The sequence below is a fragment of the Clarias gariepinus genome, chromosome 20, assembly GCF_024256425.1.
Source record: "Clarias gariepinus isolate MV-2021 ecotype Netherlands chromosome 20, CGAR_prim_01v2, whole genome shotgun sequence".
NCBI lineage: Eukaryota > Metazoa > Chordata > Actinopteri > Siluriformes > Clariidae > Clarias > Clarias gariepinus.
In genome coordinates this window covers 26342738-26362487 of record NC_071119.1, presented here as the reverse complement: position 1 = coordinate 26362487, position 19750 = coordinate 26342738, and the positions used below count along the sequence as shown (strand labels likewise).

Genomic DNA, 19750 nt, shown 5'->3' with positions numbered 1-19750 from the left:
AGTTTAATTTCAGAACATTTAATAATGATGGGTAGACCATTTAACCATCTTACCTTTGTAGACAGGTAGAAAAGACTGAAGATTGACAATCTTGATCAGCCAAGGACCTGGATATTTAAAGGGTTTTCTCCTTAGAACTGACCAATCAGCACTGTGGATTTTAACATAAAAAACAAGGCGGATGGGCATGGAATCCTCACGGAAGGAATAAGCAACAAAAGCTGTTTGCAACACACGTCATTGTGAAATGTTCTGAAATCTGATCTGACAGAAAGATGAAAAAACAGAGAGGATATTTGGTCTGCTAAGTGTCAGGGTTCCTGCCATTAAGTTTGGAGAAATGAGTGCAGGAGTGGCCAGGTGAAATAATCAAGAGTCACAGATACATATTTAGTTTTAAGTGGAAAATGTAAATGTGGATATTTTCAAATGCTTTAATCTATTTGTAACAAGTGTTGACCATAATGTTAGGCATATTGTGCATGTAGCATTGACTATTCCACCGCCCACCCGTAACTTTTTGCGGGGAAAAGAACAGCAGAGAGTGGAAAGCGGATTGAGACCATAAGACACAATCATGGCTTTATCCTTTAATTTAATGTCCCATTTTAATGTAATTTGTATTTTGGATTTTATAAAGTGTTTTAAATTATCTGTTTATTGTAAACCTGAAAGTTGTATTATTTCAGAATATTGTACTGTAATCTAAGGCAGTGTTTAAACATATGCAATTGATATATTTTCATAGTTACTGATTATAAATGAATTGAATGTGTGTTCCCAAAGCAACACATTAAACACCATTATGGTACAAAAGGGCGTGTCACTGGGGTGGTACCTTTAAGGACAAGATGTGTACCTCTGATTAAGGTACAATAAAGTACCAACAAGTTTATAAAACAAATAATGTCCAAACAGAATTGGTACAAATGTGTTTCTCTTTATTAAGGTGCAATTCTGTGCCCTTGAAAGGTACTGCCCCAGTGACGAGGGTTTGTACCTTCATTAGTACAAAACTGTACCATTATTTCCGAGAGTGCATGTAGCAGGGCTGTGGTCGAGATTGTGGTGAAGATTAGACAAATTAAAGCCTTGTGAGTGGCAAGGCAAAGTCAGGATCAAAGTAAAACAACAATAGCACTGAGTCAAGATCAAGAATGAAAGCCAGAAAATCCTAGTTTAAACCCTTTTTCTACAACATAACTCTGAAATGTTTGCTAATGATGCCTAGTTAGAATACCTTACGGAAATGAAGTGAAATTGGTAAAACAGAGCAATCGTAAAGATAACTAAATCAGATTTTTCATGTGCTGTGCTAAACATAAAAACAATGCATTATTAATTAATTTGCTTCATTCAGAAAAACAGTTTAAGAGATACTGTATATCCATCCGCCTGTCGTCACACTGCATGTAGGAAACACAGGGGAGTGTGACAGTCCTCAGGTTGCATAATAACACGTCTTTCAGCAAAGTGATTATTCAGGTAGAAAAATTAAATACCTTAAAACATAATAAGCTCCTCTGTTCCACACCTTATTGGGCAACAGGGCGTCAGCCTAAAAAATATATATTTCAGTGAGATTTATTGACACCTGAGCAAATAAACATTGGGAAACATGTTTTAAAATCATATCCAATATTACTGGAAAAAACAATAGCTGTCAATGGTCATGTGACCAAACATTAATGTTACCATAATGCTTACTAGCAGAACAACAAACACCATCGTATAGTATTAATAATATTAGTAACAATAAGTACAATTTCCTATTTGTGCTTTACTTGTTAAAATGCTTATTTACTGTAGTTTAAATTGTACTTAGTTTTTATCTTTATTGGATGGAGAATTTTTTATTATTATTTATTTTAATATTTGGTAGAATTGCTCCTTAACTGTTTCACTTGGGCCAAAAGTTTTGGGTATCCGTAGCTTTTTACAATAGTTTGGAAGTTTGCCCCACTCCTCTTGACGGTACTGGTGTAGCTGGGTCAGGTTTGTAGGCCTTCTTGATCACACTCGCCTTTTCAGTGCCGCCCACAAATTTTCTGTGGGATTGAGAGCCCTGATGGCTTTTTGATGGCCACTTCAATACCTTGCCTTTGTTGTCACTTTGTATCTAATTTGGACGTATACTTGGAGTCATTGTCCATTGGGAAGACTCATTTGCGCCCAAGCTTCCACTTCCTGGCTGATGTCTTCAGATGCTCCTTTAATATATTTACATCATTTTTATTTTCTCATGATGCATTCTATTTTGTAAAGTATTCCAATCCCGTCTGCAGTTTGAGTTTTCTTTTTGTTTAGACACAATAAACTTAGTGTATTGTATACCTTTGATTTTAATGAAAGCGATAAAAAATACATACAAATTGTCCTTTGCTGGATTCTGAAATTTAATAAATTAAAAAATATATATGTTTATATATATATATATATATATATATATATATATATATATATATATATATATATTGATCTAAACCAGAAAAAGTGTACTCTAATTTTATGTTTGACAGTGAAGAAAAACATTTTGTAAGTGTATGTAAATATCTACTGTAAATCCAACTATATGTACATATTAACATATAAACATACTGCAGATTAAAGAAATACGTAACGTCTCATGTTTTTCTGGCCACGTGTTAATCGCTGGGATTATCTCTCTTTCAGCAATCTACACATGTGGAAATTCCTCATAGTGAAACATGGACACGGATGTGTTGTCATCATCTTTCCTCACTCTATATAAACCCTGTAATGGGCTCAGCACATAGATCATTTAGTTTACTCTAAGACTTCTGAGGAGGTGAAAAGGTGAACTGTATTGTAATGTTCTAACTACAGTTTTGAATTATTTATTATTTAAATGTATGTAATATTTATGTTTTTTATCTTGTTAGACCTTAAAAAGTGCAGAATTATGAAGACCGCCGTCTGCTTGTTGTACCTTATTGGCTTGGCCTTGGCTGGCAAAGTGAGTACAGATATGGTTTTTATTGTATAATTATTTTTAATAGGGAAAAATGAATTTGTCTCATATTAATTCTCTTACGTACTAACTGCCTGTCTTTCAGCCTAACACTGATCATAACCGTGGGAAGCACCCACACTTCTCCAACTCTGATGAGGTGTGTAAAAATTGTTTAACAAATTCATGCCCAAACTTTAGATTAATATAAAAAAAGGCTTATAGGTAACTGTTATCTTATTTGCTCTACGTCTTGATATGTGTTTGTTAGAACCAGATGTGGCCACGTATTCCTTCACTAGACGACCTGACCCCGGATCAGATCCTTCAGCTGTTGCAGACTTTCTTAGGTCTCAGACCTACTCCAACTACAACTCCAACTCCGACTTCGACTCCGACTCCGACAACAGCAGCAACAGTTCCACCTGCTGGACGCTAAATTGTGCCTTCTTTTGCTCTGGATTTTTTCCGAAAAAATTTGCTTTTAGTTTAGTGTAGTATGATTTCTGTTAAAAGCATAGGATTAATACCCATGTGTACATCGTTTGCATCATGTGCCTTTAAAACAGCTATTTAAAATTAGGTGTAAAAGTATGCAATTATCCAAATTTTCCCAGCTGATATCAGAATCAAACTTATATCTTTATGTTCTGGATAAATGGACATGAAGCTTCAATAAAACATCTGAAATAAATGATTCTAATTTGATGTTTTTTTGTTTGTTTGTTTTCTTTTCTTTGCAATAAGTATAACAATGTATTTCATTTTATAACAATTACAACATCATTAACACATTAAAAATATGAGTTTAAATAAAAAATGCTTTTTAGTGGTGAAAAAAGAAACAAACAAGCCACAAATACAGCAGCAAAAACAAACAAACAAAAAAAAAAACACAAAATTGAAGTTAGATCAGTAAATTGTGTTGTGTTGTGTTGCACTATATGAAATGTTTAAATATAATAAATAAATAAAACTATGGAATTCCAAGCAAGTTTTATGCCTCAGCCACCAGGTGGTGGAGAGATCATGTTTAGAAGTTATTAATTTAAAACCAATCTCCTGTTATACTGAACGTCTAGCCTCCTAACACACAGTATGACCGCAGATTAATCCCTACTATTCGTTATCACCCAAATAAGGATGGATTTTGTATTGAGTAAGGTTCCTCTCAAGGTTTCTTCCTTTTGCCATCTCAGGGAGATTTTTTCCTCAGCCGTCCTCGTCTTGATCATTAGGGACAATCTGATCATTATAATCTATACATATTTTTTCAAACTCATTTTCAGAATTAATTAGGTGATTTTATAAAGCTGCTGTGTGACAATGACTATTGTTAAAAGCACTTTATTAGTAAAGCTGAATTGAGTTGACTTACAATATTGTGGAATTATAAATGATGCTGACTAACTGAAGGGCTGTGGGAACTGACCTGACAGTGGGTCATTGTGTAAATTAAATAAACTTGTTTGCCATACACAATTTAAATAAAATAATGACAGGACTAAATAATGTAATATGAAATTACATTGGAAAAAAGATTCAGAAAATATTTTAACCTAAATACTGTTCTAGATCTCTTGAACTAAAGGAGTTCTGCAAATATGTTTTGAACCACCCCTCTTATATATATATATATATATATATATATATATACGTCCCTTTTTCAGGACTGTGTATTTTAACAGTAATGTTGTAAAAATCCAAATAACTTTACAGATCTTCATTGTAAAGGGTTTAAACAATGTTTTCCATGCATGTTCAATTAACCATAATCAATTAATTAACATGCACCTGTGAAATGGTCGTTAAGACCTTAACAGCTTACAGAAAGTAGGCATTTAAGGTCACAGTTCTAAAAACGCAGGACACTAAAGAGACTTGTCTACGGACTGTGAAAAACACCCAAAGAAAGATGCCCAGGGTCCCTGCTCATCTGTGTGAACGTGCATTAGGCATGCTGCATGGAGGCGTGAGGATAGCTGATGTGGCTAGGGCGATAAATCGCCATGTCCGCACCGTGAGACGCCTAAGACAGCGCTACAGGGAGACAGGAAGGACGGCTGATCATCCTCGCGGTGGAAGACCACGTGTAACGACACCTGCACAGGATCGGTGCATCCGAATATCACACCTGCGTGACAGGTACAGGATGGCCACAACAACTGGCCGAGTCACACCAGGAACACACAATCCCTCCATCAGTGCTCAGACTGTCCGCAATAGGCAGTCCATGAGGAGGAGATGCACTGCAGTACTTCAAGCAGCTGGTGGCCACACCAGATACTGACTGGTACTTTTGATTTTAAGCCTCCTTTCATTCAGGGACACATTGGGAAACATTTTTAGTTTATGTCTTATGGTGTTGACTTTTTTAGTGTTCATACAAATATTTACACATTAAGTTTACTGAAAGTAAAAACAGTTGAAAGTCAGAGGACGTTTCTTTTTTTGCTGAGTATATATATATATATATATATAATGCAATAAAATAATGTATATTAAATTAAAGAAAGAAACAAGTGCTTTACTATGACGCCATGCAAACCATTCAGCATTCAACATCAGCAGTATATTAACCACCAGCCTGATCATCTGTCATCATCTGCACGAAAGTTGATGAGTTTTTATGCTTGAAGTGTTTATCCAATGGGGCAAAAAAATATTTAGTCATCCTTTAATTGTCCAAGTTCTCCTTCTTAAGAAGAAAAGAAAGGCCTGTAATTTTCATCATAGGTATGAGAGGCCCCACTGTATATACTGTACAATTCCAGAAAAGTGGGGACATTTTTTTAATTTTAATAATTTCAAATTCGAAATAAAATCAAAAGACTTTCAAATCACATGAGCCAATATTTTATTTACAATAGAACATAACAAATGTTTAAACCGAGAAATTTTACACTTTCACCCACTACTGTAAATGAGCTCATTTCAAATTTAATTCAGGTTTTAAAAAAGTTAGGACGGGGGCAACAAAGGGCTGAAAAAGCAATACGTTTTGAAAATATTCCACTGGGATAACAACTAGCATCAGGTCTGTAACATGATTAGCTATAACACGGATGTTTGCTAATGATGCCCACTGAGTTAGAATACCTTACAGACATTGAAGTGAAAACAGGACGAATTGTAAAGATCAGATTTTTATTTTAAATTAAATGTTTCATGGTAAATGTACTACACATGTGCTAAACAAAATTGCATTAATAATTCATTTGCTTCATTTAGAACAACAGGATAAGACGAGCTACTGTATATCCACCTGTCCTCACAATGCAAGCTGAACACTAACACACCTTTCAGCAAAGTGATTACTCAGATAGGAAAATGAAATAGCTTAATACATAATAAGCTCCTCTGTTCCACTCCTTTCTTGGCAACAGGGCGTCAGTAAAAAAAAAAAAAAAAGTTTCCCTGAGATTTATTGACACCTGAGCAAACAAACATTGGGAAACATGTTTTGAAATCATACAGTATGTGATATCACTGACGTGGACATTAGCTGTCAATGGTCATGTGACAAAACACTAATATGTCACCATAACGCTTAATACCAAAACTACAAACATCGTAGATTATTAATAATATTAATAACAGGAAGATTAATTTCTTATTTGTGCTTTATGTACTAAAATGCTTATTACGTTTGAATTTAATATAATGCAGATTAAAGAAACGTATAAAGTCTAGCGTTTTTCTGCCCACTTGTCTACGCATTAATCGCTGGGATTATCTCTCTTTCAGCAATCTGCATATGTGGAAATTTCACGAAGTGCAACATGGACACGGATGTGTCGTAATCATCTCTTCTCACTCTATATAAACCCTGTAATAGGATCAGACATAGATCATTTAGTTTAGTCTTGGACAGCAGAGAAGGTGAATCTTATTTTAATGTTTTACAGTGTATAATTATTTATTATTTAAATGTATGTAATATTTATGTTTTTTATCTCGTTAGACCTTAAAAAGTGCAGAAATATGAAGACCGCAGTCTGGTTGTTGTGCCTTATTGGCTTGGCCTTGGCTGGCAAAGTGAGTACAGATTTTGTTTTTATTTTATTATAATTTTTTACAGCAAAAATGCCTCTTATTGTCTCTTATTAATTTCCTTACTTTCTGTCTTTCAGCCGAACTCTGATCGTAATCGTGGGAAGCACTTACACTTCTCCAGCTCTGAGGAGGTGTGTAAAGATTGTTTAACAAATATTCAGAAAAAAAGGCTTACTGTATATATTGATTTACCGTATTTACTGTATAATAAATATTTATTTTATTATATTTATTTTTGTTTGTTTGTTTTTTGCTCTATGTGTTTGTTAGAACCAGATGTGGCCACGTATTCCTTCACTAAACGGCCTGACCCCGGATCAGATTCTTCAGCTGTTGCAGACTTACTTAGGTCTTGGACCTACTCCAACTCCAACTCCAACTCCAACTCCGACTTCGACTCCGACAACAGCAGCAACAGCTCCACCTGCTGGACGCTAAATTGTGCTTCTCCTGCTCTGGATTTTTTCCGAAAATGTTTGCTTTTAGTTTAGTGTAGTATGATTTCTGTTAAATGCATAGGATTAATTAAAGCATGTAATTATCCAAATGTTCCCAGCTGATATCATAACCAAATATATATGTTTAGGTTCTTGATAACTGGACAGAAGCTTAAGTAAAACATGTTAAATAAAGGATTCTGACTTGATGTATTTTTTTGTCTGTTTTGTTTTTTATTTAACAATTAATGTATATTTATACATTAGTGGTGATGAAACCAAAACAGGAAATCAACTGTGGGAGCAATAATTAGAAAATGGAAGACACACAAGACCACTAATAATCTCCCCCTGTGGGGTCAAAGTGATCACAAGAACTGTGAGCAAAAATCCCAGAACCACACGGGGGGACCTAGTTAATGAACTGCAGAGAGCTGGGACCAAATTAACAAAGACTACCATCAGTAACACACTGCGCCGCCAGGGACTCAAATCCTGCAGTGCCAGATGTGTCCCCCTGGTTAAGCCAGTACATGTCCAGGTGCGTCTGAAGTTTGCTAGAGAGCATTTGGATGATCCAGAAGAGGATTGGGAGAATGTCATATGGTCAGATGAAACCAAGATATAATTTTTTGGGAAAAACTCAACTTGTGTGTGGAGGAGAAAGAATGCTGAGTTGCATCCAAAGAACACCGTACCTACTGTACAGTGAAGCATGGGGGTGAAAACATCGTACTGTGCAAAGGAAAGAATGATTAGGCCCATGTATTGTGAGATTTTGAGTGAAAACCTCGTTCCATCAGCAAGGCATTGAAGATGAAACGTGGCTGGGTCTTTCAGAATGTCAATGATGATCCTAAACACACAACTCGGGCAACAAAGGAGTGGCTTCGTAAGAAGCATTTCACGGTCCTGGAGTGGCCTAGCCAGTCTCCAAATCTCAACCCCATAAAAAAAAATCTTTGGAGGGAGTTAAAAGTCCGTGTTGCCCAGCGACAGCCCAAAAACATCACTGCTCTAGAGGAGATCCGTATGGAGGAATGGGCCAAAAAAGTGTGTGAAAACCTTGTGAAGACTGCCATTGCCAAAAAAGTGTATATAACCAAGTATTGAGATGAAATTTTGTTATTGACCAAATACTTATTTTCACCATAATTTGGGTTTTTAAATTAATATTTAAATAAATTATAAAAAAATCCTACAATGTGATTTTCTGGATTTTTTTTTCTTATCCTGTCTCTCATACTTGAGGTATACCTATGATAAAACACAGGCCTCTCTCATCTTTTTAAGTGGGAGAACTCGCACAATTATATATTATATACAGTACAAATAGCTTTTCTCTCACTGGTAAAATCATCCTGGCACTGTTTACTATAACACTGTGACCACGTGTGCCTTAAAAAAAATCATTTTGTATTTGTAATCACATGTGTACAGCGTGCATGTACTGTTTCTTTTAACAAACGTGTGTGCGCGCGTGTAAAGCAAAAGAAAGTCTTATCAGATATGTGCTAATGTGATTGTCCTGCGACTTCTTCGCGGTTTAATGACGTAATGTTATTCTCTGGTGGAAGCGTGTGTAAAATTATAACATCGCAGGTGACATGAATAAGGAAAAGCACCCAGCCCCCCCTGCCCCCCCCCCCTGCCCCCTTTAATGCTTATTAGGGCTAAATAACATTAAGGAATCAGTATTTGGTAAATGAAGCATATGCACAGGCTGCAATTATGCTGTTTTTTTCTCCTTCTCCGTTTTAAAACCATTGTGACGTTTCGCGAACTTTGCATATATCGCAGAGCGTCAAGCATACTTCACCTTCGTCTATCTTGGCTAGTGTTTAGTGCAAGAACCTCCCTTTAAGTATGCGCGATGTTTCAGATGGTATGGCAAGTGTAAACACGTGAATTGGATATGAGTCATAGTTGAAAGAACGTGTAAACAGACGGTCAAAAAAATCAGATATAGGCAACAAATCAGAATTGGGCATCGAGACCTGCAGTGTAAACATAGCCTAAGACTTTAATTAAAGTGTTTGAAGTGCTTTCTTTTTTTTGTGTGTAAGTGTTGTTTTCATTGTTATGAAAAAACAAACAAACACACAAATTCATCATTATTTATTTGAGATGTTTTATTCAAGCATTAAAAAAAAACATAAGCATATTACAATTGTTATTAATCCTATGATGCAGGGTCAGCTAATTCAGTGAGGAAATACCTGGCCACATCTGGTTTTAACAAACACATATTAATACGCAGAGCAAGAACAATGCATCAATATATGCATTAAATATTTTTGTAAGATTGAATTAAAGAAAAGGGCTTGATTTATTTAAACAATATTTATACACCTTCTTAAAGTCTAAGTGCTTATAATACACAACTATAATCATTGTTAGGCTAAAAGACAGAAAGTTGATAAGTAAATAAATTAATATGAGACATGCATTTTTACAGTTAAAAATAATAATAAATTAAATCTAAATCTGCACTTACTTCCTAGGTAGGACATTACAATGCGATTCACCTCCTCTAAAGTCTTAGAGTAAACTAAATTATTTACTGTACAGTATGTGCCAAGCCCATTACAGGACTTATATACAGTTAGGAAAGATGATGACAACACATCCATCTTCATGTTTTACTATAAGAAATTTCTCCATATGCAGATTGCTGAAAGAAAGATAATCCTAGCAATCAACAAGTGGCCAGAAAAACATGCAACTTTACATATTTCTTTAATGTTCAGTATTTTTTGTTAATGATGATCAACTAAACAATTGCAAAAACATTCCAAAATGCGACGTGAAGAGTATTTATTATTACTCGAAAAAACTATCAATGTTTGCTCAACACATTGCTAAACATACTTGCATATTTTTATAACATTACTTTTTCAGTTTTTTCGAAATACACCTTTTTAATTTTGCAATAAAAATAAAACAACATTGTTCTAATAAAAAGACAGCAGGGAGTCAAGCAAAAAGAAACAAATCCATAAACACAAATCAAATAAATAAATAGACAAAATTAAATTCAACAACTGTACAAATACAGCTGCTGCAAGTTAAGTACAGAGTTAATAATTATATCTTTATGAAAATATTCAGCGGGACCATCACTACAGGTGAGTTTAGACTTAGTCTTCATTTCATTTGCCTATATGACTTATCATTGGTTTTTATATTCCATGAGACCTTTTAAAAATATGACAATTACTCACTAACTAGATTTCTGAGCTAGAACTAACCAATTTTACAACTGTATTATAAATCTTTTAGCCTTTTTATATTCATACATTTCATGATCAGGTTTTAAATAGAAAGATAAAGTGCAAACTTTATCAGTAACAAACCTTCCATTATAACTTACCCAATTGGGAGGTTTTAAAAAATAATTAAGTAAATTAAATTTGATTAACCTGACCATGTTTAGGATGGTGGAGCCCACCTAATCTCCAAGGTGAGCCTAAGCTGTTTTTACATCTATGTTTAGTCATAATTACCTTTCTTGGGCAACAGTGTTGGTTGCTCAACTATCAGTATAAAGTATAAATAGAGAGACAGAAGCGGGAGACTGAACTAAAAAGAAGAGGAGGTAAGTACCTGCTAATGGAAGAGTGCACCTTTATATTTTATTGATCAATGTCCAGATATTAATGCTTGAATTAATGTAAGGTTATGTCCCAAAAAAAATTAAAATGCAATTGAAATTACTTATGATAAATCAAAGACTTATCTTTTTTTTTTTTAATCTGACTTAGCCTAAAGGCCTTAACTTTTGCTTTTTACAGCAGAAATGGGTATCCTGTTCCTGGTGGCATTATTGTTTGTTGGCACAATTGCCCATGTAAGTTAAGCAATTTGTTTCTTTTCTTAAGAAAAAATCATAAACAAATTTGTTATAATATTTAGTCTTACATTCAGTAATCACTTAACTTGACAATATATAAAATAAACATATAAAAAACACATATAATGTTTAAAAAATTTCTTTATATTTACAGCTAGAAAATGGCTGGCAGCATGGTCAGCAAGGGCCTGGACAAATGGGAGGAGGTCCTGGACCACTGAGTGGAGGATCTGGACCAATGGAAGGAGGAAGTGGGCCTATGAAAGAAGTGACTGGGTCAATGAGAGGAAGTCCTGGACCAATAAGTGGAGGATCTGGGCCAATGGGAGGAGGGTCTGGGCCAATTGGAGGAAGATTTGGTCCAGTGGGAGGTGGATTTGGACCAATGAATGAAGGTCCTGGACCAGCGGTAGGAGGGACTGGGCCAAAAAGAGGAGGATTTGGTCCAGGGAGAGGAGGATTTAAGCCAATAGGAGGAGGATTTAAGCCAATGGGTGGAGAAACTGGGCCAACAGTAGGAAGACCTGGACCAATGGGAGGTGGATTTGGACCAATGGAAGGTAGATTTGGACCGACAAATGGAGGTCCTGGTCCAATGGGAGGAGGATCGGAGTTCATGGGTGAAGGATTTGGAACAATAGACGAAGGTCCCAAACCAATGACAGCTGGATCAGGACTAATGGGAGCAGGTTCTGGGCCAATGACAGGAGGATCTGGGCCAATTGGAGGAGGATCTGGACCAATGAGAGGAGGTTCTGGACCAATGAGAGGAGGTCCTGACCCAATTGGAGGAGGGTCTGGACCAATGAGAGGAGGGCCTGGACCAATGGGAGGTGAATTTGGACCAACAAGAGGAGGTACTGGTCCAATGGCAGGAGGTTCTGGGCCAATGACAGGAGGATCTGGGCCAATTGGAGGAGGATCTGGACCAATGAGAGGAGGTTCTGGACCAATGAGAGGAGGTCCTGACCCAATTGGAGGAGGATCTGGACCAATGAGAGGAGGGCCTGGACCAATGAGAGGTGAATTTGGACCAATGGAAGGTAGATTTGGACCAACAAATGGAGGTCCTGGTCCAATGGGAGGAGGGTCGGAGTTCATGGGGGAAGGATTTGGAACAATAGACGAAGGTCCCAAACCAATGACAGCTGGATCAGGACTAATGGGAGCAGGTTCTGGGACAATGACAGGAGGATCTGGGCCAATTGGAGGAGGATCTGGACCAATGAGAGGAGGTCCTGGACCAATGAGAGGAGGTCCTGACCCAATTGGAGGAGGATCTGGACCAATGAGAGGAGGGCCTGGACCAATGGGAGGTAAATTTGGACCAACAAGAGGAGGTCCTGGTCCAATGGCAGGAGGTTCTGGGCCAATGACAGGAGGATCTGGGCCAATTGGAGGAGGATCTGGACCAATGAGAGGAGGTTCTGGACCAATGAGAGGAGGTCCTGACCCAATTGGAGGAGGATCTGGACCAATGAGAGGAGGGCCTGGACCAATAGGAGGTGAATTTGGACCAACAAGAGGAGGTCCTGGTCCAATGGCAGGAGGTTCTGGGCCAATGGCAGGAGGATCTGGGCCAATTGGAGGAGGATCTGGACCATTGGGAGGTGAATTTGGACCAACAAGAGGAGGTCCTGGTCTAATGGCAGGAGGCTCTGGCCCAATGACAGGAGGATCTGGGCCAATTGGAGGACAAGGATTTGGGCCAATAGGAGGAAGTTCTGGACCAATGAGAGGTCTTGACCCAATGAGAGGAGGGTCTGGAGCAATGGGAGTAGGGCCTGGACCATTGGGAGGTGGATTTGGACCAACAAGAGGATATCCAGGTCCAATGGGAGAAAGTCCAATGGGAGGAGGATCTGGGTCACTAGGGGAAGGATTTGGACCAATGCAAGTAGGTCCCAGACCAATGAAAGTGGGATCAGGACCAATGGAAGGGGGTTCTAAGCCAATAGCAGGACGTTCTGGGCCAATTGGAGGAGGATCTGGACCAATGAAAGAAGGGTCTATGCCAAGAGAAGGAGGATCTGGACCAATGAGAAGAGGTCCTGGGCCAACTGGAACACAACCCTGGTCAATGAAAGAAGGTCATGGACCAAAGCTTTATCCTCACAGGCCAGAGAAAGAAAGTTTTATGCTAATAGGAGGACATTATGGGCAGAAGAATGAGAGTTTTAAGCCAAGGACAGAACATCATGGGCCAGAAAATGAAGGTTTTGGACGCCAAGATGAAAAAAGATCTCAGTCTCCAGTTGTGGTGAGTATATAATAATAATAATAATAATAATAATAATAATAATAATAAAATTAAATAATGAGTCTTCAATATTTTCTTTTCAATCTTTTCTTCTGAGTTGGGTAAACCTGACAAAAAAATCCATAAATACATTGATTAGCTGTATGAATCGGGGTTGATTGACATAACTTTGTCTTACTCTTTAACAGCCTGGTCAGATGAGGGAATCAGATCGTGACCAGTCTGGACTTCAATTTGAGAACAAGAACTTTAATAGTGTAAATGACAGAAACGATGTGGAACAAGACGTCCCAGGCTGGCCAAAAAATGTAATATGGTTAAAGCTGGGGTGTTAACAGATATTTTTTATACTTCATTTTGTAGCCATAAGTGATGTAAATAAATAGAAATACATTTTTCAGTATGACAAGGTAATACATTTTAAGGGATGTAAATAAGCTTAAACAGTGTAAATGTTAGTAAGAAATGTACCTGTACTATTTGTTTTTGGTTTATGGTTCACATTGCACTTACATATATGGATATTTGGAACATAGATAGAAGGAGAATCATCATGTGGGTTTAGTTAAAACAAATCCCAGTCCCCAGCTTGAACAGTACTGTAAATGGCATACTCAAATCTCCCAAAATTAACAAAACCTTAGTTGAACCAGACCTCTGAGATTTACCTTTGGTTTTACACAATAGTGCCAATTCTGTTAAAGTTTAATGTCAATATTTTGGACAGGATTTTGGATCTGCGGGGCCTTTAGATTTTGCTGCAAACAGAGAAGGAACACATAGGGGAGGACAACTTGGGGGAGAACCACATGGGGAAGGACCACACAGAGGAGGACCACATGAAGGAGAACCACATGGAGGGGAACCGTATGGCCCAGTAAGTGCACCCAGTGAAATCCTATGAATTATCTGTCTGAGTAATTAACATACTGTAGCAACATACCAAATATTCTAGAAAAAGTCAGCCCATGCTTGTCTTAATACATGCTGCCTGAAATTATAGCAAACCAAATTGATCTATTTCTTATTAGAAAAGCAAGCATTTTGTTTGTTTGTTTATGCATATTTGTTAGTTTGTGAAACCTTTCACACATTTCAGACAATAAAGTCTTCTTTTAATGACAGAGTAATAAAATATTTTTAAAATTTAAATAAGTAAAATATGTAATATGTAAAAGTAAAAATGTGCAATATGAAAAATATGTTTACTAATCTAAAATAATTATAATAAGAATTAACAAAAGAGATAAAATATATAAAATATTATTTGCATTTTATTTTATTGTTTTAATGTTTATAATAGCAGTAGAACTATTGTGTTTAACTTATTATCAAAAATTTTAATACATTTAATGTCTTTAAAAAAAAATGGAGAGACCTATATGCTCTGTATATGTACGATCAAAGTATGATATAATACAATTTCAAAATATATTATATATTTAATTTTTTCACAATGTGTGAATTTTGTTCCAGCCCACTCCAGACTTCATCCCAATTTTTAAGGTAAGATTAGGCAATTAGCAGATGCCCTTATCCAGAGCGACTTACATTTTTATCTCATTACACATCTGAGCAGTTGAGGGTTAAGGGCCTTGCTCAAGGACCCAACAGGGACAACTTTGTAGTTGTGGGATTTTAACCTGGGACTTTCTGAACCGTAGTCCAATGCCTTAACCACTGAGCCACACCTGGCCCTACAGTGATAAGATCCTACTATTATGCATGGTTTATTATTATTTATTATGAGATGTTATCCATAATCCATCTTTTATAACTTTACATACTGTACAGGTGGACAATATTACACTCCAGGTGAATATATTATTATTATAATTATTATTATTATTATGTTTATAGATATACCACATTGCAAGATATATAAAGATATACCACAGTGCAACCTTGGATTACAAGCACAATTCGTTCCGGAAGCAGGTTCATATTTTAAAACACTTGTAAACCCCAATAAGAAATAATTAAATAAATGCGTAAGAATAATTAATACAACATATAAAATAAAAATAAAACAAATTAAAATTTAAAAATTAATTTTTTTTTAAAATAAATCGCGACAGATAAGTATTTCTATTTATGCACGCAGGCGCTGTGTGTGTGTGTGTCCATGTGTGTGTGTGTGTGTGAAGCTAACATAAGAAAAACCAGCCCTTCCCTTCTTCTCGTCTTACACAGTAACACTTCCTCTCTTATTTGAGTTTCACACACACACACACGCATGCACGCACACAGACACACACATTAATGGAAAGACTGTTTTATTGGAAAAATTAGCAAGGAACATCGCTAACAACTCTCGCATGAGCGCATACTAATGGAATCACTGCTGTAAAGTAAAAATAAAAAACAAATTAACCGCGACAGAGCAGTGTTTCTGTGTAGAGAGGAGGCGAGAGGAGGAGGGTGTGTGTGAAGGGGCATGCTGTCAAATTATACACGCGCACACACATAACGGCATGCTGAGGGAGAGAAAGAAAATGGATGTTTAACCTTTGGAATAAAAAGACTTTTTTTTGCTTTACACGTGTGCGCACACACATGTTATAATAAACAGTACACACGCATACAGACACAACATAAAACATGTTTTATGGAAACAATTACCCACAATTCCGCAGCGCAAGAGAGATCGGTTGTAATCACATGACGCTCGGCATCAAAATAAGAAGTGCATGCGCAATACATGATACTCAGTACTCGTAAAATCGTTTTCCAGGTCAAAATTTATTACAAATCTTTGCTCGTCTCGCGGAACATTTGCAAACCGTGTTACTCGCAATCCGAGGTTTTACTGTAGTGATTTAAAGACAAAACTGTATTTATGAATTCATTTATTTTTTTTTATCTTAGGGTCTAAATTTCACTTTGCCCCTGAAAAAGGTATTACAGTGTATATATATATATATATATATATATATATATATATATATATATATATATATATATATATATATATATAATCAAATTTTAACTTATATCTTTACATATTCATTCTAATTACTTATTTACTGTTTTTCTTTAGGGTGAAAATATTTTCATTCTACCAACAGTACGTACTTGTCTTATTGCTTAACAAGATCATGAGTATAAAGTGTATATATTCCTACTATAAATTAATATAATTGCTATGTTTAACCTCATTCTTAGATCCCAGGGTGGCCAGAGGTAGCTAAACTCCTCCAAATCTTCAGAATATTTTAATATTTTACATGTTAATAATTAATTAATACAAGTATTCATTTAATTATTTACATTCAATTATTTATTATTTATTTTACAGATGGACAGCAATGCTCCTCAGGCATATGGGGTATTTAAACTTATTTTGCAACTTTTATTGAACCTCTCATTCAGATGTCTGAATTTATTAAAATTAACATTCTCTTTATTTTACAGTACGGACCTGTCTTTGGTGCTCAGGTAACACACACACACACACACACACACACACACACACAGAGATAATTCAATATATTCATGTGAATCAATATTTAAAATTTAAATAATTACAAATTAAAACATTAAATTATTCATATTATAAATAAAGTGATTATTCCTCTGTTGTTAAGCCCTATGTGAAGATCGTCTACAACCCCAGTGCTTCGGTAATTAAAATTCTAATTAGTAGTATATTTAATGTATATCTATCACAGTGAGAAAAAAAAATCAAACAATCATCTTTTCTGTTCCAACAGCAACGGTTCTCATTTGAATACGGATTTATGCAATTTGTAAGTAATGATTTAACCAATAAAAAAAAACACAATTTGATTGTATTGTATTTTCTTAATGTTTTCTTTTTTCTCTTCCTTTTTTTTACATTAAAAGCTTCCATCTTTCCTAAAGGTCAGTGTGTCTAATGTTGTATTTACAACATTATATCTGCCTTTCTGTGTATAACACTCCTTCTCATTTTATTTATCTCTTTAGGCTGAATCAGAGGAGCTTCAAAATGCAGTGGTGTAGAGAGAACAATAAGAGTACATCAGGCACAGCTGTAAGGGAATGATCTATCTATCTATCTGTCTATCTATCTATCTATCTATCTATCTATCTATCTATCTATCTATCCATCCATCCATCCATCCATCCATCCATCCATCCAGTTTGTCTCTTTGTATTTATTTTGCATCTATTCTTACCTGCACTGTTGCCTTTTATTTACAGGACACCAGACACCCAGAGATCTTCAATCACTACAACATAAACGATTTTACACATTTGTACGATCATGTATTTTAGAGTCCTTTGTTCAGTTTATTTTTTGCAACTCAAACTTATTTATCCTAATGTGTCAGTGATGTAGATGTCTGTATTGGTGTACTCTGCTTCTTTATTAAACATTAAGCTTGTTTTTTTTTTTATCATTCATTAAACGCATCAGCATCTCTACTGTTCTCTAATGTCTTCATTTTGCTTTAAAATAAACTGATTCTTAGGACACATGACTTGCTACACTGTCACAATATAAACCTACTGGTCCTGTACAGGAACATCAAACTTTTTTATAGTATCCTAGTATTAAGTACACTGTAAAAAATGATTTTGGTGGGTGGTAAATACTACCCTTGCAAATAGTCTACCATTTACCTATTATTTTCGTCATCAAGTTTAATTATATAATAATGAGTAAAATTTACCCACGCTACCTAATTATTTATAGTAATAACTGCAACCTAAAAAAACATTGTAATATATACCCCAAAACATTGGATCTGTTGTAAGCATGAGCTATTTGAGGCACATGTTCATTTGTCAAGCTTCTGGGCTGAATGTAAGATATGTTTGTAACATGCTGTCTATTTATCATATCATGAAAGCAAAGGGTAACATTTATTCTTATCTCTCATAAGATTTGTGGTCATTGTTGTATGTTTGATGAGGAGTTCACATTTGTAGCTTTCTTTAGGCAAACATTTGTCATAACAAGCTAGCTTAGCTAATGGTAATGTACAGGAGAAAAAGTATTTTCCCCCGCATTAGTTAGGTATAAGTGGTACGGAAAAAAAACACGATTTCAAACATTTTACCGGGAATATAATATTGTCTCGTATTTTATGCCTGTAAAGTAATAAAGCACAATTTGTTGTTACCGAAACATTAGCTAGTAGGACAGACAACTCTTATAACTAGCTAGTGACTGCCTTAGCCCAAGTCTAACAGATAAAGTTAACGAAAAAGATAGAAATAACTTCAATTACAGAAAGCTAACGTTTAAATACAAGTATTTGTGTTTTTTGCTGGTAAAACAAGAAGTTTGGAGTTAAGCTTTAGCTACAGCATTTAAAATATGCACTTGCCTGATATTAAAGATGTGTTTAAGAAATGTTTGTCGCTCAAACAAATGTTATTTTTGTGTTGGAAAAATTATAGACATATTAACTTAATTGTAGTTAAATTTTTACTTTAGCAAGCTTGCATAAATTAAAACTACAATTGTCCAGTATATGATGCTAACAGTGCTGTTGTTGATATTGAGTTTAACATAGTGTTGAAATCTAGAACACTTGTTTTCTAAATTATGTTTTTAATCCATTTCTTTATTAAAATTAAAAAGTTTAATACAAACTAATTAAAATTAGGACAGTCACACAACATTTTCCTTTTGTAACATGAATATAACTGACTTTTAGATGTGCTTTTATGAGCTATGATTAGATCAATGCCATATATGTGTTAATAATAAAGAATCGTTATAATCCTATGTTAAATGAAATATTACAATTTGAAATGTTTATACAAGTCTGTCCGTAGGATTTGGACTTTCCTGTCTTTACGAATTGGACTCATTTGTCTGCATGAGGTGCATTTGTCTGCCTTTGACTGGTAAACTTAGCTAAACTCCACACTGAATGGGATAGAGTGCTTCCTTGCTTTATGTTGGGGACAGTTACACAAGTCTAAGTATGGTTATTCAGTGTTATTCTCTTGTTCTGCTATTTTTATAAAAGATAGTTTTGTACCTCGTTTCTTTGTTATTTGATTATTTAATAAAATATATATATATATATAATCATGATACTGTGTCGGGTGAACTTCTTAAATTAAGTTAAACTTTGGCTAGTTAGTCATAAACTACCTATAGAATCTACCCAAAAAATGTGAGGTAACAATTTGCATTAACTTTGTTTGGGTACATTTCACCCCATATTTTT

The 19750-nt window shown here is 35.4% G+C and overlaps 2 protein-coding genes across 3 annotated transcripts; both read left to right on the top strand.

The window, feature by feature from the left end:
- The first annotated feature begins 6842 nt into the window (after nucleotides 1–6842).
- LOC128508226 (endoglucanase A-like) lies at nucleotides 6843–7654 on the top strand. The gene is made up of 4 exons (XM_053479451.1): nucleotides 6843–6853; nucleotides 6936–7009; nucleotides 7105–7158; nucleotides 7298–7654. Exons 2-4 carry the CDS (start codon nucleotides 6956–6958, stop codon nucleotides 7463–7465), a joined length of 276 nt encoding a protein of 91 aa, XP_053335426.1. The 5' UTR covers nucleotides 6843–6853; nucleotides 6936–6955; the 3' UTR covers nucleotides 7466–7654.
- A 4885-nt stretch (nucleotides 7655–12539) lies between these two features.
- Nucleotides 12540–17925, top strand: LOC128508809 (collagen alpha-1(III) chain-like). 2 transcript variants are annotated; one of them, XM_053480283.1, is made up of 15 exons: nucleotides 12540–13577; nucleotides 13766–13885; nucleotides 14305–14454; nucleotides 15054–15083; nucleotides 15372–15392; nucleotides 16446–16475; nucleotides 16618–16644; nucleotides 16743–16760; nucleotides 16876–16905; nucleotides 16992–17015; nucleotides 17165–17200; nucleotides 17291–17326; nucleotides 17424–17441; nucleotides 17526–17592; nucleotides 17763–17925. In XM_053480283.1, exons 1-14 carry the CDS (start codon nucleotides 12543–12545, stop codon nucleotides 17559–17561), a joined length of 1611 nt encoding a protein of 536 aa, XP_053336258.1. In that variant the 5' UTR covers nucleotides 12540–12542; the 3' UTR covers nucleotides 17562–17592; nucleotides 17763–17925. The 2 variants fall into 2 exon arrangements, with proteins under 2 accessions (XP_053336258.1, XP_053336259.1); XM_053480284.1 differs by lacking the exon at nucleotides 13766–13885.
- The last annotated feature ends 1825 nt before the right edge of the window (nucleotides 17926–19750 follow it).